General features: G+C 57.2%; 4 protein-coding genes across 9 annotated transcripts; 1 reads left to right on the top strand and 3 right to left on the bottom strand.

The window, feature by feature from the left end:
• Window positions 1–76: 76 nt before the first annotated feature.
• RASSF1 (Ras association domain family member 1) lies at window positions 77–8,936 on the bottom strand. 3 transcript variants are annotated; one of them, XM_019723769.2, is made up of 6 exons: window positions 8,512–8,936; window positions 6,507–6,613; window positions 2,584–2,688; window positions 2,085–2,382; window positions 1,857–1,972; window positions 77–1,007 (listed from the first exon to the last, which is right to left on the bottom strand). In XM_019723769.2, exons 1-6 carry the CDS (start codon window positions 8,759–8,761, stop codon window positions 861–863), a joined length of 1,023 nt encoding a protein of 340 aa, XP_019579328.2. In that variant the 5' UTR covers window positions 8,762–8,936; the 3' UTR covers window positions 77–860. The 3 variants fall into 3 exon arrangements, with proteins under 3 accessions (XP_019579328.2, XP_019579327.2, XP_074168389.1); XM_019723768.2 differs by lacking the exons at window positions 6,507–6,613; window positions 8,512–8,936 and adding an exon at window positions 5,780–6,480; XM_074312288.1 differs by lacking the exons at window positions 6,507–6,613; window positions 8,512–8,936 and adding an exon at window positions 2,962–2,985.
• Window positions 8,937–9,059: 123 nt separating this feature from the next.
• ZMYND10 (zinc finger MYND-type containing 10) lies at window positions 9,060–13,282 on the bottom strand. Its single transcript, XM_019723764.2, has 12 exons — window positions 13,020–13,282; window positions 12,651–12,759; window positions 11,648–11,764; window positions 11,473–11,526; window positions 11,215–11,352; window positions 11,052–11,140; window positions 10,859–10,959; window positions 10,346–10,518; window positions 9,980–10,105; window positions 9,776–9,897; window positions 9,535–9,660; window positions 9,060–9,443 (listed from the first exon to the last, which is right to left on the bottom strand). Exons 1-12 carry the CDS (start codon window positions 13,109–13,111, stop codon window positions 9,368–9,370), a joined length of 1,323 nt encoding a protein of 440 aa, XP_019579323.2. The 5' UTR covers window positions 13,112–13,282; the 3' UTR covers window positions 9,060–9,367.
• Window positions 13,283–14,207: 925 nt separating this feature from the next.
• Window positions 14,208–17,507, bottom strand: NPRL2 (NPR2 like, GATOR1 complex subunit). Of its 2 annotated transcripts, none has more exons than XM_074312289.1 (11): window positions 17,296–17,507; window positions 16,667–16,758; window positions 16,406–16,574; window positions 16,163–16,271; window positions 15,656–15,792; window positions 15,468–15,565; window positions 15,316–15,356; window positions 15,110–15,232; window positions 14,917–15,034; window positions 14,508–14,650; window positions 14,208–14,421 (listed from the first exon to the last, which is right to left on the bottom strand). In XM_074312289.1, exons 1-11 carry the CDS (start codon window positions 17,395–17,397, stop codon window positions 14,354–14,356), a joined length of 1,200 nt encoding a protein of 399 aa, XP_074168390.1. In that variant the 5' UTR covers window positions 17,398–17,507; the 3' UTR covers window positions 14,208–14,353. The 2 variants fall into 2 exon arrangements, with proteins under 2 accessions (XP_074168390.1, XP_019579324.1); XM_019723765.2 differs by having other exon boundaries at window positions 15,110–15,203; window positions 15,320–15,356; window positions 17,296–17,506.
• Window positions 17,508–17,560: 53 nt separating this feature from the next.
• CYB561D2 (cytochrome b561 family member D2) lies at window positions 17,561–20,147 on the top strand. Of its 3 annotated transcripts, none has more exons than XM_074312297.1 (4): window positions 17,561–17,691; window positions 18,115–18,266; window positions 18,592–18,629; window positions 19,313–20,147. In XM_074312297.1, the coding sequence occupies exons 2-4, from the start codon at window positions 18,140–18,142 to the stop codon at window positions 19,814–19,816; spliced, it is 669 nt and encodes a 222-aa protein (XP_074168398.1). In that variant the 5' UTR covers window positions 17,561–17,691; window positions 18,115–18,139; the 3' UTR covers window positions 19,817–20,147. The 3 variants fall into 3 exon arrangements, with proteins under 3 accessions (XP_074168398.1, XP_019579329.1, XP_019579331.1); XM_019723770.2 differs by having other exon boundaries at window positions 17,599–17,936; XM_019723772.2 differs by lacking the exon at window positions 17,561–17,691 and adding an exon at window positions 17,777–17,907 and having other exon boundaries at window positions 19,313–19,953.
• The last annotated feature ends 471 nt before the right edge of the window (window positions 20,148–20,618 follow it).

The following is a 20,618-nucleotide window of genomic DNA, read 5'->3' as shown; positions in this document are numbered from 1 at the left end:
CATCACCCTTGGCAGCTACTGGCATAAGGCACAACTGGGGCGGAGGGCCCATAATAAAACAGTCCAAAAGCGGGGAGCTTCTTAAGTCTTTATTCAGCCAAATTTTCTCAGGCCCCAGGTCCTGATGATGATTGTCACCCCCACCCCTGTCCCCACAGGAGGCATTCAGCTGAGACCACAAAATGTTACATACATTCACACGCACCATCAAAAATACCCGCAGTAAAGACCTTGGCTTTGACTGGCAAACAAGGCACGGACCTGGGCCAATGCCGACACTCACACAGACCCTGGCCCAGGGACATCCTCCTTGAAGGAGGCACTGAGGCACTGTTGCTGTACCTTGAGATAGCATTGTCTGACCCCAGGGTGTGTGTGGAGTCAGAGGGCATCACAGAGGGAAACCTAGACACTTCCTTGATGCCTGCCTTATTTTGAACACCCATCCTTCGCTCTGATTAGGCTGTCCTGATACCCCATCGAAGACCTAAAACATACAACCTTTCCCCAAAGAGGAGGGCCCTCATCCCTGTAAACATGACCCTGGTGGTAGGGTCTCCAAGATTCTCGTATCTGAGACAAAAATTAAGGAAATTTCTGTCGCTCTACCCTTGCTGCAAGCCTAGAGCAGCTTCCCAGGGCAACCCTGGCCCACCATGACCCACAACATGAAGCCATACTCTGCTACACCCACTGGTGGACACAGGGAGCCAGTTCCTTCACTGTTTTCTGGGCTCATTCCCCCAGCAAGAGAGGGCTTCCATGCACACTCACTCCTCAGGCCACACGGCCCTGTCACACTCACACAGCATGCCCTTGGCGCTGCCTACTCTCTCCCTTCCACCTAGGGGTACAAGAGGTCATCCTAAGGGGCAGGCGTGCAGCGCCTCCTGGATCTTCTGGCGGCAGTAAGAGTACTTCTTCAGGATCTGGCGGAGGTGTTCCTCTTCCTCCCGCTGCAGGATGCGCAGGAAGTTGTGTAGCTCAGGCATGCTGAAGGCATCCCACTGCAGGGGAGAGGGGTGACACTAGCTGCAGCAGGCATAGTCAAGCTAGCAGGCCCTCCTCTGAGACGACCAGAGCATTGTCGTCACACAGCTAGGATGGGGCTTTCTAATGTCAGGTTCTTGCCTGACTGGTCTGTGCTAGGATTCCCACCAAGTCTATATAGAAGATGGGTCCTACAAAGTAGGGCAGTTATCCCATGGACAGGCAACCAAACCAGATGTTCCCAGTTACCCGTGGACAGGTCATGCCCATACCCTGAGACTAATCCTACTCCACAGACCCAATACCTTTGAGCCAGAAAACTTCCAGGTGAAAAGTCCTAATGCCTGAAGGAGACCCTCCATGGGTCCACTTGTGTAGCTTTTTTTTTTTAAAAAAAAAACTTTAATTAAGTGTGTTTTTTCAGCACCCATCGGTTCCAAGTCAAGTAGTTGTTTCCATCTAGTTGTGGAGGGCGCAGCTCACAGTGGCCCATGTGGGGATCAAACCAGCAACCTTATTAAGAGCATCGCGCTCTAACCAAATGAGCTAACAGGCTGCCCCACTTGTGTAGCTTTGATTTAAACTGGGATCACCATACCATCAGATGGACTCCTGCATCTCCTCAGAACTTTCCACAACAGAAAGTTGCAGAGCACTAAGATACTTCCGGGCTTCTTGGAACAGGCCCTAGACCTTGACACGAGTGGCTAAGAAACCTTCACTTTAGCCACAAGGCTCACACACTCCTGCAGAGGTTTCGCAGGGCTTATCCTCCAGCCCTATTCCTCCTCCGAGACTTACTGTAGCTGCAACCCACCAGCCCTGCCCAGTGACAACCAAGAAACAAAGGAGGGCTGTGTACTCACATTCACTTCCCCAGAGTCATTCTCCTTCAGGACAAAGCTTAGGGCCTTCTCACTGGGCCCTGCAAGGAGCCGCAGCCGCAGGGGTTGCTCATCATCTGACAGCTTCCGGAGGTACACTGCAGGCCAGGCAGGGGGAAGGGAGTGTTTGATTAGTCAGGCCCAGCCCCTTCATACACAGGAGCACACATATATACCCTGACACACGGTGGGGTGGGGTGGGAAGCCCACCTTGGCCATGACGCTCAGCTCGCTCAAAGAGCGCAAACTTGCGCGGGTCATCCACCACCAAGAACTTGCGCAGCAAAGCCTCGATGACCTCTCGTGCCCGCGTGCGTGACAACACGTGGAGGTGCTTGACTGCGTCCTTGGGCAGGTAGAAGGAGGTGCGGCGCCGCACAGCTGTGCCCCGCCCTGGGCCCCGCCGGGCGTCCTGCAGGCTGGGTGGCTTCTTGCTGGAGGGCACTGAGACAGGGCGCACCAACTTCAGCTGAACCTTAATGAAGCCTGTGTAGGAGCCGTCCTTGTTCTAAAGAGAAACCAAACCATGACTAGGTTCCTGGTGAGAGGGAATAGATTTGGGTACCGCTGGTCCACTTGGGGCTAGGCTGGGTGTGAATACATCACTGCTTGGGCCCCCCCAAGAATACCTCAGCTGTGACCCTCTGGACATCAGGCACACAACTGGGTTCCTACCTCTCCCCACCCCCTTCCTGGGCTGTCAACTCACCAAGCTCATGAAGAGGTTGCTGTTGACCTGGCCATTGTACTCCTTGATCTTCTGCTCAGTCTCAGCCTGAGAAAGGTCAGGGGTCTCCCACTCCACAGCCTCGTCCTGAAAGATGGGCCAGCATGGATACAGGGCCCGTAAGGAACCCATCCCACTGCCAGGCATGTCAAGGGCAGAGAGGTGAGCCCTTGGTGGGCCACTCTGAAAACGGCCTCTGGGGCAGCCTTTGGAAACTGACAAGAAAGCTCGAGGCCTGATGAGGAAAACTCATCACTGCCCCTCGATCTGCATGCTACAGACAGCGGAGGCAAAGGCAGAATCATTTGGCTTCTCTCTGCCCCCTGACGGGGCCTCCTCCAGGTGAGGCCCTGAGAATACCTTAAAACCAAGGCAACAGAAGGCACAAGATCAGGGGCCAGGAAAAGATGGGGGATGCTGAGGAAGGACTCTTGTTTACAGTAAAACTATCTCTCAACTGCACAGCCTGATACCAGCACTTTAGTTAGGTGGGGTCAGGGTGTGTCCTGGAGAAGGCCGCCCACTTTGCCACTCTACCCTGGCAAAGGGCCACCACCCACTACAGGGTGAGAGGTATGAAGATTGGTATACACCAGCGGCCCAGCCACCCGTGGGCAGGAGGGGAAGGGCAATCTCTACCACATTAACACCCCTAGGTGGAGGACTTGGGGCCAGCCATGCATGTCTCAGACATAGTGAGGAAACCACTGTGACATGTCGTTTGGTCTTGACCCAAGCTGCACAAAATGTAGCTTCAGGCCAGGTTCCAATCCGCCTGAGGTGCACAAGCAGCCTCCTGGTAGAGCCTGTCCCACAAGCCAAGCAGGTAGGCTTCTGCACGTCCTCCCTGCTGTCTGGATGTTCAATGCAAAGATGTTAGCTCCACCACTCTCCCCCTCCCCCCCTCCAGGAAATGGATTCTTGTTAGAAGGGTGGAGTATGGACCAGGGCAGCCAGGGCTCCGAATTAACTTTCTTCTACCAAACTCCTTTGGTCCCATTGCATCAGCCTTACTTCCTGTTGACGTCAAACAGGCCTTAGCTGGAATGGGAGTGTCACAGACACAGCTGAGGTCACCGTGGACCAATGCCTTGTCCAAGGGAATTCCCATCAGAAGGTTTCCAGTAGAACAACCTTGTGCTAAGCTCTGAGCCCAGGACAGCCAAGTTTTTCCCTGACTGCTGCTCAGAAGCCCCCTAAGCTTAAACCACCTGATGGGAACAAATAGGGAAGACAGAGGGCATAGGGTAGAGTCCACAGTCAGCAAGTACGTGCTGCTGAAGACTAAGGCTGACACACCACAGGAAAAAGGTACTGGGGGAGGGGTGGGAAGTGAAGCCTATTTGCTTTCCCACGTTTCCAAAGGTCTCCTGGATGGAGAGCGTTGAGAAGTGAAAACTAGCAGAAACCTTGTTGGGGACAGTGGGAAACCCCAGAAGACTATTAAGTTCAAATGGCGTGGACTCTGGACAATGGAGTTTCTGGGAGGTAAAATGAGTGCTGGAGGCTGGGAATCAAGGGTAGCAGTTTGTTCAGGCTCAAGGAAGGACAGGGCTTGGGACAGGAGGGGCACCCCAATGAGAAGGAGTGCCAGGGTGGGAGGAATGCCAGGGCCAGGAAGCAAGCTGAACAGACTCTAGTGCAAGGACAAGAAGGAGAATTGTTTACAGAACAGGGTGGGCACAGGAATGGCACTAACTTATTCCCCTTCCATGTAATGGTTCTGAGCTCCAGCCTGGGAATGAGAAAACTTGTTTCTTCCTCTTCCCTTCCGGGATAATCCAGGATGCAGTGACCTTAGTTCCTGCCCCTTTTCTTTTCCAGGTAAACCTCCCTCCCTTGGTATCTTTACTCAGGAAACAAGGAACTTGGACTGGAGGCACTGCACTGTCCTGCCAGGGTTCTAGAAGAGGAGTTTCTTTTTCTGTTTCCAAAGCTGCCCACTGGAAGAGGATTCCAACAGCCATCCCAGAGGGATGCACAGCAGGACCGTGGAATTTCCTGTCTCCTGCACCATAGCAACTTACTCTCCACTCTGCCACTGTCCACAGTAACTGATGGTTTCATTTATTTACAACTCGGGATACCCCAGCCTCCTTTTCAATTGGTGAGTGTCTTGTGGTCTTCTCACCTTTCCACAGTGGAAAATGGCTCAGGCTTGAGTGGCAGAGACAGTCTCAGGGATCCACACTCAAACCTTGCACCCAAACTGTGGGCTGAGCTTTTGAGGTATAAAATTTTCATCTAAAGAAACACCCACAACTCCCTTTTCTTGGCTCGTGTAAGGAATTCTGCCCCACTGCTGCCAGATATACTGACCATCCCTCTTTCCTGTTGTTCTGGCCTGGGTACTCCCGTGAAGTGTACAAGCTCCAGAGGTTACTATCTGAGTCTGGCCGTCACACTCATGGTGTCGAGTACAGAGGTCGCTGACAGTGGAGACACCCAGGACACTCAGGGAAGCATAGCTGCTCGAGCACCAAGCCTTACAGTCCTGGATTAGTAACCCTCATCTCTCTTGACCCCCCTCTCAGGTATTGTACAATGTAGCCTTCCCGACCTCTCGTGGAGAAAGTGCTCCTGGATGCTTACAAGCCTCCTTCCTATCCATTCCCAAATCCCCCTTCTCCAGACCCACTCCCGAGTAGGGATCAGAATCTTCCATACTCGAGCAGCTGATAACAGGCAAGGACCTGCAAGAAGCCGGGACTCAGCTGGCTCCAACCAGGAGTCCCTATGGAGGAGCGCGGATCTTCCTCTCCTCTCTTCTAAAATCACTTCTCAATTCCCGGCGAGGACTCCTCCCCCTGCACTTCCTCCTCTTAGTCTCTCAGAGCGGGTGGGAGCGCCCCAACGCGGAAATCGAGGTGCTAGTCCAGATTGCGTAGTTGGCTTTAGTCATAGGTGGATGATGCCTGTCCCTGGTCTACCCCAAGCCTCGCAGCTGCCTCCCCCTGGTTCAACCTGTCTGTAACAGACAGAGCAAGGCCACGGCACGCAGTACCGACGTCCTGAGAGAGCCCGACACATGGTTCCGCGGATTCGCTGGGGGCTGGCCCGTGATCCACGCTGAAGGGAGCGCGGGGCTGCCCACAAACTCTCCACATGGAAAGTTACCGGGCAGGGGCGGGTCCCAGCGACTGCCCCTGGCCCGCCGCCCACAACCCCCGGCCCGCACCTGGTCGCGGCGCGGCCGGCGTACCAACGAGGTACGCGCCGTAAAGTACTGCTCGAGCTCCGAGTCCGAGTCTTCTTGGCTGCAGTAGCCACTGCTTGTTGTGCTGCTCCAGGTCATCTCGAAAGACGGCGTCCCCGCGTCCGCCTCGCCCATCGCCGCGCCCGCCCGCCCTCCAACTTCCAGATCCCGGTGCGCCGGTAGCCTACAACCACCGCCCCAGGCGCGCGTGCGCGGGCGCGGTTCTCCGTGTGCGCGTGCGCTGGGGCCAGTGTCCACACCACGACCGTTAACACTGAAACAGCCCGCAGAGTCCAGCTCTGGTCTCATTGGAGGAGGAACTTCGAGGGGCGGGGCCACACGCGCATCGCCTCCGGGAATGATCTCAGCGCCCAGGCAGCTCAACTCAGCTCCACCCGCAGGCCCCACCTCCCCTGGGGACCACGTCGGAGCGTGTGCGCATGTGCACCAGCGTGGCTGCAGGACCGGATGCGGAAAGGTGCGGAAGTTGCGCGGGCGCAGAGACTGGGCGATTGTGGCAGTCCGCACGAAGGCGGCACCCCCGGCACCCCTTCGAGCCCGCGCGCGCAGAGTTAGCCACTCTCCGCCGCGGGAAAATCTGCTGTTAGAACGCTCATTGCGCGTAACGCCGGAGGACCAAAGCATTGCAATGCGGCCCGCTACTCTACGCGTCCCTGCCTCGCCCGTTCGCCGTCGGCCCCGCACTTACCACGTTGGTGTCCCGCTCCAGCGCCGGTTCCCAGCCCAGGTCCCGGGGCCCGCAGCAGTCGAGGCAGACGAGCGCGCGGCAACGGTAGTGGCAGGTGAACTTGCAATCTGCAGAGAGGCCTGGCCGTGAGGCGGAGGAGCGCCAGCCTAGCGATGCGTCCCGGGGACGGAAGAGAAGCCCCGGGGTGAAGGCCGTTGACCTCCGGGCTCTGCATGACCGGCCATTTCAGGCCCCGTTACCGCCCACTGCCACACAGATTCTACTGTTGGTCCCCGGCGTCCGGAAACGGGCAGGAAGGCATCGGGCTGTTAGGGAATCCAGGCCTGCTCTAGCGCCTGGCGCAGAACGTCCCCCTTCCGCATTGTCAGCCCCCTCCCTGCGCCCTTGAAGGGGAAAATAGTTTTAATTCACGGCCCCCTCTAGTCATCTGTCTCGACTCCCCTCACACTAAAACTTATCAACACTGATCTACATGCACTGTAATTTTTTGCCTTCATTCTCCTCTACCCATTCCAGTAGGGCTTGCCCCTCCCTCCAGGAAACTGCCCTCAGCAACAGGCTCAAAGCCGAATCCGGTGGTCCCTTCTCTATCCTCACCTCCTCAAAATCTGATGCTTCTCCCCTTGGTTCCCATAGGCCCCCATGACCCCGGTTTTCCCTCCTACTTCCCTGCAGCTCCTGGTCAGCTCTTTTGGTTCTGTCTCAATTCCCAGATCTAATGGCAGGCAGTGTCACAGAGGCTCAGTCTTGATCACTTCTCTGCTCTGTGTACACTCACTCCAGATCCAAGGCTTCCATCAGTGGCCTCCCTCTCAGATCAACTCTTATGTGTCAGTATCTTCACTTCGATGTCTAATAGACATTTCAATTCAACATGGCCAAAATTGAACTCACTTTTCCACTTCACCCTACCCTCACCAGAGTTCCTCCTCTCAGCTAAAGTTGCTACTATTCTCCCAGTTGTTTGAGGCAAACAAAACAACAAAAACCCAAAGCCAAATTCGTCCTTTATTCCTCCCCCGTTTCTGCCTCTGACACACACCCAAATTGTCCTGTTTTTCATCTCCATGGCCACTTTATTCCTGCTGGTGAACACTGCAGTGTCCCAGCCCTTATTCATGCCTGTATTCTGCCACATCTCCGGTGTCTCCCAGCTGAATTCAGGACAGAGTCCTGTACTGGATGAGAGGGTCTCCATGCACACACAGACAGGCCTGGGACACCTTCCCTAAATTCTTAAATGGGCCAGAGCAGTGATTCTCAACCCAGGCTGCACATTAGAAAGATGTTTTTAAAAATCCCTGATAAACTCCCAGTGATTGATTAAACAGGTCTGAGGTAGGGGCCAGGCATAGGGATTTGGAGGGCTGTACAAGCATCCCAAATGATTTTAGCTGGCAGATAGCCAGTGGGAGAGCAACTTCTGCTTGCTGCTGATTACCAGGAGGGCAGAAGGACTGCTGGTGTGTGGGTGTCTGGGTCTCATGGTTTAGCACCTAATTGACTGGGTCTGTGATAGGTAATTGCTATCATCAAAATTCCTGCTTGCAGGTGGCCGGTCCAAGGTTCTAACTTTTCCCAAGCCCCCTCCCATAGATGCAAAAATTCCCTTCACCCCAGGGATTCTGGAAGGGGACATTGATGAGTGAACCCTTGGGAAGGGGCAGAACTGGGAATATAGACTCAGAGACTGGTAGGCACAAAGCCTTTCTCAAGAAGGGCCAAGGCATTTCAAAGATAAGAAACTTGAAATCAGCACCTTATTATTTACAGACAACTGCCTCTACCCAGTTGTGCCCCAGACACGGGGAGGGGGGGGGGCCCGCAGGATATAAAACATGTGCCTACACTCTTCCCAAATGGGGCAAATGTGACGGACCTGGTCCTCAGGGACTGTCCCCACCGACCCTCCCCCCCCCCACACACACACAACTTGAACTGCAGCGACGGTGCTGCCCCTTGACCACCCATTTCTCTCTCGCCAGCGCGTGGGGCCGCTACTCACGCGCGCACTGCAGGCCCTTGCGCACGACGCCCCAGATGAAGTCGCCGCAGAGGTCGCACCACGTGTGCGTGGTGGGCCCCGCAGGCTGGAAGCGGTGACCTCGGCCCGGGACCGGCTGCCTTGCCGGGTTGCGCGCTGTGCCAGGCGCGATGCGCAGCGCGTTGGCACGCTCCAGCCGGGTGCGACCCGGTCGGGCGCGCCGCACCAGTGCCAGTTCCCGCAGTTCAATGAGCTCAGGATCAGCGGACATGGCCCGGTCGGCCCAGGCTCCGGCCGGCTCTGGGCGCGAACGAGCGCGGGGCCGGTAGGACCGCGGGGCGGGCCCCGATGCGGCGCCGCCCCTGAGATCCAGGCAGAGCGGTGGGAGAGCTGAGGAGAGCAGCTCAATAGAAACCTGGGTGCCCAGACTGTGTCGGCCCGCAGGCAGAGTGGGGCGGCGGTGGACTCTCGCGGTGTCCCCGCCCTCCTTTCCTTCCCTCCCTTCATCCCACGAGCAACTCTCCTCCCCCTAACGACGACGACCGCAAAGGGCCACGCGGAGACAGGCGTGTTTCTGGAAGCCAGCTTTACTGTGCAAGAGGAAGAGGGTCCCCACATCCGGCCCCCGCCCTTGTCCCTCCTCCCCTGAGGCCTCCTGCCCCAGCTGAGACAGCGCCCTAAGCCTACCCGCTGGGTGCGGCAGGAAGCAGGGAGCGCTTTGCTGGGGAAGATGGGGCAGCAGCTCCACACCGCCTGCTGGGCTCACCACCTGGGAAACTGGGGCTCTTGCAGAAGGCAGGCGGAAATGCTGAGGTTCAGGGGCACATTCTAGCTGGGTTGTAAGGAATGGGCGGCCCGCCTTCCGGAGCTGCAGTCTTCACTTTGCTCTGTCACCTTGGGCTGCCAGGACACAAGCCTTTCCATGCTTCGCCCAGTGCTTGACTTGGCACTCCCTGCAGGCAAGTGGGCCTGTGAGGATGCAGCGCTTGTGGAGGATGTGGAAGTGTGGCTTAGGGACCTGCTAAGGTCCCAGGAGACCCTCACCTGCAGCAATACCACTCATTCTGGCACCGTGAACAGCGCTTTGAGGCCTCCGCACTGCAGTAGGCACAGCGGGGCCGCTCTGGAGCCACTGCCTCTAGCACATCCAGCCTGTAGGTCTCAGCCCACCTGGGAAAAGGGTCAGGGAGGGCTGGTTGCGCCTCATGGGTGGGGGCACAGGAGCACCCCTGCCCACGTCCATGCCTTCTGCATCCCTCCCACACCTCAGCTCAGCAGGCCTCACCTTCGTGCTTGCAGCCGCAGGTCCTGCTCTGAGGGGCTGAATACATGCTGCAGCTGATGCTTGGCAATAGCCTGCCACTTACCTCTGTTCTCTTGCTGTAGGCGCTCCCAAATTTCTGGGATCTGGGGGAAGGAAGTAGAGAGTGGCAGGGAGGAGCTGGCAAAGTGGGCAGTGGTCCTGAGCAAATAACTGCCTAGTACCTACCTGCTCTAACACCAGATCCTTCTTAGGGGGCTGGGGTTCAGCCAGGGCCAGCTGGGCCAGGAATCCCTGTAGGTCTGCCAGGTTGGGCAGCTGGTCCAGCAGTGTGTCTGTGAGGAAGGCCCGAAGCTGAAAGGGTGTCAAGGAGAAGCCAGTGTGAAGTGGTGCTGACCAGAGGGTCAAAGGACAGAGAAGGCCTAGGCTGGGCTGAGGGTTCCTGCAGGGCCCACGTCCCACTAGCAGCTGTGTTACCTGAGGCCCAAGGTCTGGAAACAGGACTGGGGCTGAGCGAGATGGGCAAAGATAAACAGCAGTGATGGGCTGAGACAGTGCTAGGGCTGTGGGGACAGTATGGGAGGCGTTCCCCACCTTGAGTAGCTGTCCCTTGACGAAGCTTGTGAGGCAGTAGCGGGCTCGGGCCTCCGGGCTCAGCAGCAGGTTGTACAGGGCAATCCACACCTGCCCATCCAATTTGCTCAGCTTTTGCTGTTCTGAGGGGGCCACTGTCTGCCAACGGCCACCCTCAAATTGCTGCAGCTTGCCTGGGGGGGGAGAGGAACCAGCATATTGGGTGCAGGCGTTGCATGCTCCTTGAGTGAGTGGTTGTGTGGGTTGGGGAACAGACCACTGCCTGGCACAGGTCTTGACCAGATTGTGATGCTGCTTGCTCCAGAGCATGGTGAAGCCTCAGTAGTGGACACATGGGCCTTGCCTGCTGCAGAGCCCAGGTCGAGGCCCACTCTGGGTATGGCATCCTGGTATCCTCTGTGGGCTAGGGGGCAGAGTTTGTCTGCCTGTGTTCAAACTGCCAACTCCCATCAATCCTGGAGGCTGTCCTGGAAGCAGTGAGCTGGGGCTTAGGCAGGGGGAGGAGGCTCTTACCTCCTTCCCGCCGGCTCCAGGGACTGTGCTCCAGCAGTTCCACCAGGAGGCAGGGCAGGTTGTGGGTGCTGAGCATGTGGCTCAGGGTGCTCAGAGAAAGGCTAGGGGCGAGGGTAGAGAGAGGTGAGCAGAGGCGACAGGCCCAGGCTCCCAGCCCTCCACTGCAGATCCTAGGCCGGGCAGGCCAGCACACCTGTCCACGCAATCTGTGATGTAGCGCAGCACGGAGAGCGCCTTCAGTGTGATCTCAAATTCCATCAGCTCTGCCTGCTTCTGCAGCTCCTGGGGAGCACATGTGCTCGTGGCTGGGGGAGCCTGGGTCTAGCCCTTGCCAACCCCAGGGAACCTCAGCCCACCTGCATGGGGGTGCTGTACTGGGACTCCTCCTTCTCAGGGGGGCCTCCACGGCCACTCCGGGCCACCAACAGAGTCAGTTTGCGGTGGCAGTAGTCCACCAGGTCCAAGACCGTGTCCTCTGCCGACTCACACACCTCCTGGGGGTAGGCAGAGGGGAAACATTCTGTCTCTGATGCCCCTCCCCACAGATACACCCCTCTTGCCGCCAGGCCCTGGCCTGGGGCAGTAGCCCGTGGTGGGCAGGACTGGCGGCTCACCTTGTGGAAGAACACTGTCTCCAGGAGGTTGATGATGGAGGCCTCATGGTGTACCTGGCAGATAAAGAGAACAGGGTCTGAGGATGCTGACGGAGGGACAGGGGCTACCACTCCCCTCTCTAGTCCAGGGCTCTCTGAAGGGGTGGGCGGGGTATGACGCAGGGGTCCAGCTCACCACCATGTATATGGGGAAAGTGTTCTGGGGCTCGAAGTCCTCCAGCCTGCACAGCACAGGGAACACCTTCTGCTTCCACATCTCCACCGCAATGAGCTCCTCCACCAGCGTTGGGATCTTTGGGGCGGGGTGAAGGACAGGGATGAGGTGGGCCTACCTTGGCCTGGCAACCCTCCCATCCCTGGCTCAGCCCATCCCAGCTCTCCTCAAACTCCCCGGCGCCCTTAGACTCTCCTGTGCTCCATGAGTACCTTCTCACCTTCTCTCCTGCACCTTGACCTTCATTTCCTGCTGCCCCCGACATCTCTGTGGGGGCATCTCCTATGCTCCCTGTGACTGGCCCTTGCCTTCTCTCCATGCTGCCTTGCTCCCCCTGTACATGTGCCCTTATCCGCTGCTACCCCATCCAGGTATCCCTCTGCCCTCCTGCTCATGCCCTCCCTTTTGTCCCTGTCCTCTGGCCTACCAATGTTCTTGTATGCCTTGGCCTCACTCTCACCCAGTGCCCCATTCCTACCTCCTACCCCACCTCCCAGTAGGGGGCTCCACCTTTTCCTTTCAGGGGAACTCTTCTGTCAAGTAATACTTCAGGTCATCTACTGATGCCACCTCCAGCCTCATGTTCCAACCAAGCGAATCCCAGTTTCTAACTCCCTCTGTCTCATATTGGGAAGGCTGCCTCCTTCCATGCCAAAGTTCCACCCGCCCTTCAGTGGGGTCCCCTCCAGCCTGATAGTCCATTCAGGAATGTCTTTAGAACTTGGTCCCTTCCCCTGCAGCCTACGCTATTCTAGGGTCCATGAGTATCTCCCTCGTCAGCCATGCTCTGCACCCGGCCTGGCTTGCCAGGGGTGCAAAATCTAAGGTGTAACACACTCTTCCTCCTTCTTTGGGGAGGACAGGTGTACCAGCTAGAGGGAAGAGCAGGCACCCAGGATATTCCTGAGGGGTAGAGTGGTAGGGTGCGGGGAAGGCAGGAACCCTGCCAGTGACCCCAGCCTACCTTCCTGTGTGTGACCAGCAGCTCCTGGATGGGCTCGCCCTGGCTGGCGGTGGCATCCAGGATGGCCTGCATGTTCAGCTTCTCCAGGTTCTCATGCTGCTGGTTCCACCTGCCCCAGAGGAGTGTGTGCATACATTTAGGTGGACATGTGTACAGTATTGAATGGGGTGGGGGCTGGGTTCCATTGAAGCTTAACCTGGTCCTGAGACCCCAGAGGTGGCTCAGTGCCATATACATCAATTTCAGATAGCTTTACCTCCCCACCTGCGGGCCCCTCCACACTGGGCAACCCCTGGCCCCACTGTCAGGACTCCCCCACTCCAGGACTGACTGCCTGACTCCGCTCGACCCTCGATCCAGCTGCCTCACCCTCCGGAGCCTATGTCGCGCAGCGGGAAGCTGCGCAGTCCCCGCACCACCACATCAGCCTCTCCCGGCAGCAGCAGCTCCACGTCACCCATGTCGGGGCCGGGGACAGAGAGCGGAAAGGCGGGCTTCGGCTGACTCCGGGCAGCGGCCGGCGCTGAGAGGTGGGGGTGCCGACACGCTCGAGGACAACGGCGTTACGCGGGGCGAAAGTCTGGGACCCGAGAGTTGCAGAGCGGTTGGGACGCGTGAGTACTCGCCGCCATGGAAACGGCTAGCTCGGCGCTTGCGCAATATCGTTTGAGTCCGCCCCTGCCCGCCGCCGGATCGGCGCTACCCGGTTCGCCCCGCGAGGGTAGCAACTCTTTTCCGACTCCTGGAGCTTCGTCCCTCACAACCAGCTGCGGCTCACCGGTCTCCCGAGTGCGAGACTCCTGGCGCCTAGGCTCTCTCTTTGGACGGAGGCCGAATCGCCCCGCCCTCCACCAACTCTTCCAGCAGCCGTTCTTCCCCGGCCCACCACTGCTCCTCTGCGGGGCTTCCTCGCTCCAGATCCGCCTGTTGGCTGGACCCCCGAAATACTGCCAATGGCCCACAACTTCTCTCCATCCTAGTCTAGGCTGCCATCACCTCGCAGGAGGTCACTGCTGAGCCCTTTTACTAGACCCACTTCCACTCCTGAGCAGCAAAGAATCTTTTGAAGGTGTACATTGAGACATTATCCCTTCGCATGAGGGTGGCTCCCTGGCTGCCTCTCTGGCCCTCAAAATTCTCCGTCCAGAGCAGCCTGCTAGCAGCTCTGCAGTATCGGCTCTTGCTCCTTCTATCTCTGAACTTTGTTTCTTGCCCCTCCCCCTTGCTTCCAATGTTTCTGCCCCACGGGCCTCCCTTGGGTTCCTCATACATCCCAAAGTGGGTTTTGCTTCAGGGCTTCTGCATCTATTCCCTATGCCTGGAATACTCTTCCTCTTTCAGGGCTCAGTTTAAGTCACCTCAACGAGGCCTTCCTTGCCCATCTAATCTAGAGCAACCCTAGCTCCCACCCCAATTCTCATCACAGCCTCCAGATTCAGATTTTAATTGTTCATTGCCAGCCCTGCCCACCAGATGGCGCACCAGGGCGCCAGGACCATGGCTATTCCATTCATTGCTGGTTCTCTGGTGGCCGGCTGAGGTGGTACTCAATAAAGGTAGACTGAAATAGATGACTTTATTTACAGAAGTGAGGGTCAACCTTGAGACAGAATGGCCTAGTCTGCTGGTCTAGCCCTCATGCACCAGGCAGTGCTTAGCGGGAGAGTAGATGCAGTCGTGTCTGGGTCCAGCCCCCACTAGCTTCACTTCCAGCAGATGATGATGTTGGGGTCATTTTCCAGCCGTTCATCCAGCTCACGGTAGCTCATGCCTGGGTGGGATGGTGGAAGTGAGCTCAACACCCTTGGCTTGGCCACCCCGCCTTAACCCCATCTCAACTATCCTGTCTGCCTCTACCTGTCTTGCAGCAGATCTCATCATAGCTATGGCAGCCTGTGTAAAGGCGGGCAGGGTGGCTCCGCTCCTCCCGAGATACCCGCACAGGGTACTTCTGTAGTCTCCGGATGAGGTTCTTCATGAGCCCAAACTGGATCAGCTTCCTGGGGTGCAGGTCGAGGGAGAGACAGGTGATGCCCCGGCCAGGCCTCCTCCCAGCCAGACCAACCCTTTCCTGCAACCTCCCCTCCAATTTTATCTCGGTGACCAGACTGGCCTCCAAAGCCATCACCTCGAGGAAGCCTGCCTGGAACTAGCAGTGACACATGATTCTGCTCACTGGAAATCTCCTGCTTCCTCTCTAACCCAGGACTTCGGAGAGACAGGGGAGTATATCTGCCCTCAGGCAAACCCATGCACCCCTTCTGACCGTTCATCAACACGCTGCAGCTGCTGGGGGTGGCGGCCAATGAGGTCTCTCACAGTAGTGCCAGGACTCAGGCTGCAGTACAGCTGGAACACATCCCGGAGACTGGCCCTCTTGTGCCCTGTGGGCACCAGGGGTCAGCTCTTCAGGTGGCCCTGCCCTCCCTGAGATGGCCTCCCCCAGAGCCCACTACTACCTTGTTTGGTCACGTAGGATAGACATGCTTCCTGCAGGGACTTGTCATCTACCAGGTCCTGGACTTTGGGTGTCGGGCAGTACACATTGGAGTACTGGAGGGCAGCAGGAGAGGCACAGGGGCCTGAGTGAGGGCTTGGAAGTCTGAATAGCTCGTCTGGCCCAGCCATGTGATCCAGTCTCCACATAACCACACCCCAGACTCACCTACCTGGAGGATGGACACGAGTGTCACAACACCGTAGTACCTGGGGGAGATAGTTGTGCTCAGCCATGTCTTCCCAGACCCCATACTCAGGGCCCTTGGGCTCCTCCCTGGCTGGCGACCCTGTCCTGGGTTTCACTGTCGCCCCACTCACAGCAGGTTCTGGATGGCAATGCGCACCAGGTTGAGCTCCACGTCTGCCTCAGCTGAGATCTTCTGGACGTGGCGGAAACCATCAATGTAGGGCAAGATCTGGGCAGGACAGGGCAGGGTCAGGAGGGGTGGGGTGAGCCAGGGCTGTTGCCAGCCCCAGGTGATGAGACCCAGGGAGAGCTAGCACACCTGTTGTGTGGTGAGGTCCCACTGTGCGTTGAAGAAATCCTCCTTGTCCTTGGTAAAGACAGGCACATCATACTCCTGGGCCACAGGAGGGTCAGGCCGCTGCTCAATGACCTTCAAGTGGATGGTGTTGGACTCATCTGCAGGGGCCCACCCATATTCTCAGTGCCATTTCTTCCAAGAGGCCCTCGATTTCCATCCAGTCCTCCCAGCAACCCCTGGGGCAGGCAGGTAGATGTGGGTAGGTCCAATCTTCCCCTTTATGGAGTGAGAGACTGAGGTCCAGTGAGGGGAAGAAGAAACATGCCGAAAGAGCAGAGCTGGGTAGCTCTGCTAGCCCCTCCCCCGGCCCCATCCCTGTCATACACTGGACACCATCAGCTCAGCTCATGGGTATTTCCTGGTCACAAATTTGTTCATGAGTCTTGTCCTTGGCTGGGCTCACCTTCCCCTGTCACTTTCCCATCCCTCCTCAACCCCTCCACTGTCCTTGCAGAGACTGGGCCATACCAATGGGCAGAGTGCACCGGCCTGACGCATTTAGCTCCTCCAGCAAGATGGTCATGATGGGTACCAACTTCTGCTTGCTCTCCTCCGTGGACACGAAGCTGCTCTCTAGCTGGATGGAGCATGGACAGTATGGTGTGCCCCCCTCCAGGACTGGCATTCTGCCCTGGCAGATTCCTAGGTCTGGAGGGCTTTGGAGATATGTGACCACTTTCCCCATCCACCCAAGCCCATCGTGTTGCAAACCTCCAGTGTGGTCAGATAGCCAGCCAGCTTTTTGACGATGGGCTCGAGGGCACAGGTTTTGGCCTGGGCGTCACACACGAAGCCCAGGTTGAAGAGCAGGGCATTGCGGCTGTATTTCTTGTGCTCAATGCACACAGGGCAGCCGATCAGTTTCTTCTCCATGGCTGTGCTGGATAGGAAGATAGGTGGGAACAGGGTCAGGCTCCTCTCACCCCTAAGCCTGTCCACTCCTCCCAGGAACTCCCCCAGCTAGGGCCTCACACGGTGATGAGCTTGTTCTGCAGCTCTGGCTTGGTGATGATGTACACCTGGACCGTGTCAAAGAGCTCCCGAGAGATGAAGTCCTCAGGAACCTGGGGAAGGGAGTGCAAGAGGCTTCTTAGTGGACGTTGGGACTAAGCTCAGTAAAAGTAAAAGCCCCAAGCCTAAGCCTTCTTCTCCAGCATTTTTCCTCTCTCCCATCCACCCAGGCCTACCATTCCTTTGTGTTTCCAAACACACGCTATGTTCTCATTTGCCTCCTGGCTTTTGCATATGCTGTTCCCTCTACCTGGTACACTCTCTCCTCCCACATTTAAATTCCTATGCATCCAGGGATAGTAGTGGATCACCCACTCCCACTTCTCGTGGGACCTGACACCTCGCCTGGGTTCCCACAGCCCGATTTCCCACAATCATTGCCTATGTGATGTTTGCCCCGCCACACTGGGAGCCTGGGACTTCGGTCTGAGTACCCTCACGATTCACGATTCTCCGCGAATGAAGGAGTGGCAGGCCTGCGTGCAGCGCGGGGGTGGGGATCCACTACTTCCAGGCAAGCGGGCTGAGCTCCGGAGAGCTTCCCTATCCCCCCCCCTCCCCGCCCCCAGCCCCGAGAGCCCAGATGACACCTGATATGTGATCTTGGGTCCCAGCGTGGGATGGAACTCGCTGAAGAATATGCATTCGATGCGGCAGCCGCTGCCCATGGCGCTAGCGGGACCCGGGGCCATAGCTCCTGGTGCCCCTACCCCTGGGAAAACCTTTCAGAAAGAGCTCGGAGGCCTCGGCTGCCGGTCGACCACGCCTGCGCAATCACACAACCATGAAGCCGTCTGCTCAACAGCGCCTGCGCAGCACGACTCATTGGTGTGGCTGCGGAGGGGGCTCGTCCCAGGAAGTCCCGGGTGGGTAGACTGCACACCCGGAAGTGAAGCGGTTCCGCAACGGAGCGGCGGCGCGCACTGCAGGGCCTCGGGTATCCCGCTTTCTCAGGAGGAAACCACTGTGTCGGGTCGGCGCTGCGGGTGAGGCAGGCGAATCCCTAGCGTGTAGGGGCAGCATGCCAGCGGCACGTGAGAAGGCTGCGCGCGAAGTGATTCAGGCTGCGATTTGGTCGCAGCTGGAAACTACCGTTCCCGAAGTGCTTCCTGCCCTCCCAGCTGGCGCTCCCGCCCGGCGACGGCGTGGTGCACGCTGGGATTTGTAGTCTATTACACAGCTTTGCGCATCCTACCTGGAAGGTGGGCCAGTGATCAGTGCCAGTTCAGATGTAGGTACACGCTGACAGGCCTCCGGTCCTCGACTATTCCTGGTGCCTGTCTTGGTACTGTCCCTTCCTACCTAAGCTTCTTGGAAGAGCGTGGCATTCCTGCCCTGCAACCCTTGCTCCAGTGAGAGGAGTGGACTGCGGGCATCTGAGACCCTTGCTCACTCTACTATGCTTGCAGGCTGCAGCCACCGGCCTGGTTGACCATGGCCCTTTCTGTGGAGACCGAGTCGCATATCTACCGAGCTCTGCGCACTGCTTCTGGGGCTGCCGCCCACCTTGTGGCCCTGGGTTTCACCATCTTTGTGGCTGTGCTTGCCAGGCCTGGCTCCAGTAAGTATAATTCATAGTTAACTTCTAGGAAGGAAAGTGCCACTTTTCCTGGGGAGTAGGGGCAATAGGAAGTCGTGGGCCTGACTCGTGGGAAAGGCCTGGCTGGCTGAGGGGCATGCTATGCTGGAGGGATAAGTGGGGTGGAGTAGATGAATGTAGGGGCTCTGCCACCTTGGCAAACCACCAAAGTACCTGGTGTTTCTTTCCTTATTTTGATGCTCCACTTTTCTGGGCAATGGACTGCTCATTTTCTTCAGCCTGTAGGTATTGGTATGGCTGGGCTCTCCTTGCCTCCGCCTCACAAGGCCTCCTTTTCTCATTCCAGGTCTGTTCTCCTGGCACCCCCTGCTTATGTCTCTGGCTGTAAGTAGTGGGCCTGGCCAGCTCTCAGGGTGGGAGGGAGCATAAGTATGGCTGGTGGCCCTGGCAGCCTCTGAATCCTTCTGGTCACTTAATATCTGTTTGGAGGGATGGGATGGGGGATTGGAGGAGTTGAATGCTTCAATTCCTGCCCATGGTTTATATCCCAGACTTGAACCAGAGTATTCAGACCCAGGGCAAATGGGTAGGGTTTGTTAAGCACAAAATGGGGCTTCACCTACCTCTAGGCAGGAAGCATAGAAAATGCATTTGGGTGTACCTGTGTACCTTTTTACCTTAACTTATAGTGATGCCTCTAATTTTCCCTGACACAGTGCACCCGCTTGGCCAGCTCTGCCAAGAAACTGTATCCAACCCCGTTTGGGGAAACAAAACTTATGAATCATTTATCAGTGCCACATCTCAAACCTTGGGTTTACTGGGTAACGGCAGAGATGACATTTCAGAACAGCACCTAGGAAGAAACACAGAGGGGTACCTCTTGCTGGTTACTTGGGATGGATGTGCTGTCCCAGATGGAGTTCTCCAGTCCTGCCACACCAAATGGGTACTTTTGTCAGTGGGGAGAGAATGGAAGGAAATCTGCCCCGATTGACGGGTGTCTAAATCCCTCTTCCCTTTTGCTGGGCAGCGCTCTCACTAGTTTCCCATCCCTGTCTCCCCAGTTCTCTTTCCTGATGACTGAAGCACTGCTGGTGTTCTCTCCTGAGAGTTCGCTGCTGCGCTCCCTCTCGCGGAAAGGCCGAGCACGCTGCCACTGGGTACTGCAGCTGCTGGCTCTGCTGTGCGCGCTGCTGGGCCTGGGCCTTGTCGTCCTCCACAAGGAACAGCTTGGCAAAGCCCACCTGGCCACGTGGCATGGACGCGCAGGGCTGCTAGCTGTGTTGTGGGCGGGGCTGCAGTGCTCAGGTGGGGTTGGGCTGCTCTACCCCAAACTGCTGCCCCGATGGCCCCTGGCTAAGCTCAAGCTGTACCATGCCACTTCAGGGCTAGTGGGCTACCTTCTGGGTAGTGCCAGCCTCTTGTTGGGCATGTGCTCACTCTGGTTCACTGCCACAGTCACTGGTGGGGTCTGGTACCTGGCTGTGCTATGCCCTGTCATTACCAGCTTGGTCATCATGAACCAGGTGAGCAACGCCTACCTTTACCGCAAAAGGATTCAGCCGTGAGCTCTTCTCAGCCTAGAAGCCTGGATTTGTCCTTCAGAGTAGGAGCGGGGGCTGGGAACTCCTGGACTCTCTCAGCTGACTAGGTCGCAGGGACCTCAGGCACTGGGGCGCTCACGAGTAGGAGTCCTGTGTGTGACATTTGTGCTTGCTCCTCGCACTGGAATGCCTTCTTTCCCTCTCTACCATCCCAGAGGAGCTTATGGATCATGTGGCTTGGTGAAGTCGGGGTGGCAAGACTGCCTCCCCAGCAACTCCACTTATACTTGTACTGGTATGTCCAGAAATTATTGGAGAAAAAAGTGAAATAAACAAAATGAATGAAAAGACTGGATGGGGGGAATTATAGCCCAAAGTTGGGGATAGTTCTCATTAGTGCCGTTAACATGAAAAAAATGGGCTGCTGGGCAAGATGGGGACCCGTCCCTGGCTGCTCACTGAGGGGCTGAAGCTCTACCCGCACACAAGTCTCCATGGCTGTGGAGTGTCCCATGCCACCCAGGCCCTAGGGCTGTGGCTGTGAATGGTACATCTGTGTGTCCTTTTGGTCTCCCAGCTGCCCACTGGGCTGGAGTCTCCAGCTGTGGTGGTTAGATCTGGACAATGACAGGATGGGAGCTGGCGATGGGCTGTCTCGATAGGTGTCAAGCACTGAGTACTCTCTTGGAGGTGAGTTGTGGATGAGAACAATTCCTTATGATAGAGAGGTCTTCAATCGTTAGATTCCCTGGGCAGGGCCTCCCTGCCTGGGGATAGGAGGGAGAGAGAAAATGAGTAAGGGTGTGAGGTGACCACTCTGGGAAGA

The sequence above is a fragment of the Rhinolophus sinicus genome, linkage group LG10 (assembly GCF_036562045.2).
Source record: "Rhinolophus sinicus isolate RSC01 linkage group LG10, ASM3656204v1, whole genome shotgun sequence".
NCBI classification, from domain to species: Eukaryota; Metazoa; Chordata; class Mammalia; order Chiroptera; family Rhinolophidae; genus Rhinolophus; species Rhinolophus sinicus.
This window is presented reverse-complemented; position numbering and strand designations above follow the sequence as displayed.

What these genes read in the sequence shown, in the direction of transcription:
- CYB561D2 (XM_019723770.2), top strand. An exon ending in GCTTGCCAGGCCTGGCTCCA is followed by an intron (nt 18,267 to 18,591) that starts GTAAGTATAATT and finishes TTCTCATTCCAG; the next exon opens with GTCTGTTCTCCTGGCACCCC. An exon ending in CCCTGCTTATGTCTCTGGCT is followed by an intron (nt 18,630 to 19,312) that starts GTAAGTAGTGGG and finishes CTGTCTCCCCAG; the next exon opens with TTCTCTTTCCTGATGACTGA.
- ZMYND10 (XM_019723764.2), bottom strand. Translation starts at nt 13,111, where the DNA reads ATGGGTGACGTGGAGCTGCTGCTGCCGGGAGAGGCTGATGTGGTGGTG. An exon ending in CTTTCCCCATATACATGGTG is followed by an intron (nt 11,527 to 11,647) that starts GTGAGCTGGACC and finishes TTTATCTGCCAG; the next exon opens with GTACACCATGAGGCCTCCAT. An exon ending in TCAAGGGACAGCTACTCAAG is followed by an intron (nt 10,106 to 10,345) that starts GTGGGGAACGCC and finishes ACACCCTTTCAG; the next exon opens with CTTCGGGCCTTCCTCACAGA.
- NPRL2 (XM_074312289.1), bottom strand. Translation starts at nt 17,397, where the DNA reads ATGGCCCCGGGTCCCGCTAGCGCCATGGGCAGCGGCTGCCGCATCGAA. An exon ending in GACCCAAGATCACATATCAG is followed by an intron (nt 16,759 to 17,295) that starts GTGTCATCTGGG and finishes TCCCTTCCCCAG; the next exon opens with GTTCCTGAGGACTTCATCTC. An exon ending in GGGACCTCACCACACAACAG is followed by an intron (nt 15,566 to 15,655) that starts GTGTGCTAGCTC and finishes TGTCCTGCCCAG; the next exon opens with ATCTTGCCCTACATTGATGG.
- RASSF1 (XM_019723768.2), bottom strand. Translation starts at nt 6,442, where the DNA reads ATGCTTTGGTCCTCCGGCGTTACGCGCAATGAGCGTTCTAACAGCAGA. An exon ending in GCCGGCCGCGCCGCGACCAG is followed by an intron (nt 2,689 to 5,779) that starts GTGCGGGCCGGG and finishes CCCATCTTTCAG; the next exon opens with GACGAGGCTGTGGAGTGGGA. An exon ending in AGCTGAGCGTCATGGCCAAG is followed by an intron (nt 1,973 to 2,084) that starts GTGGGCTTCCCA and finishes CCTGGCCTGCAG; the next exon opens with TGTACCTCCGGAAGCTGTCA.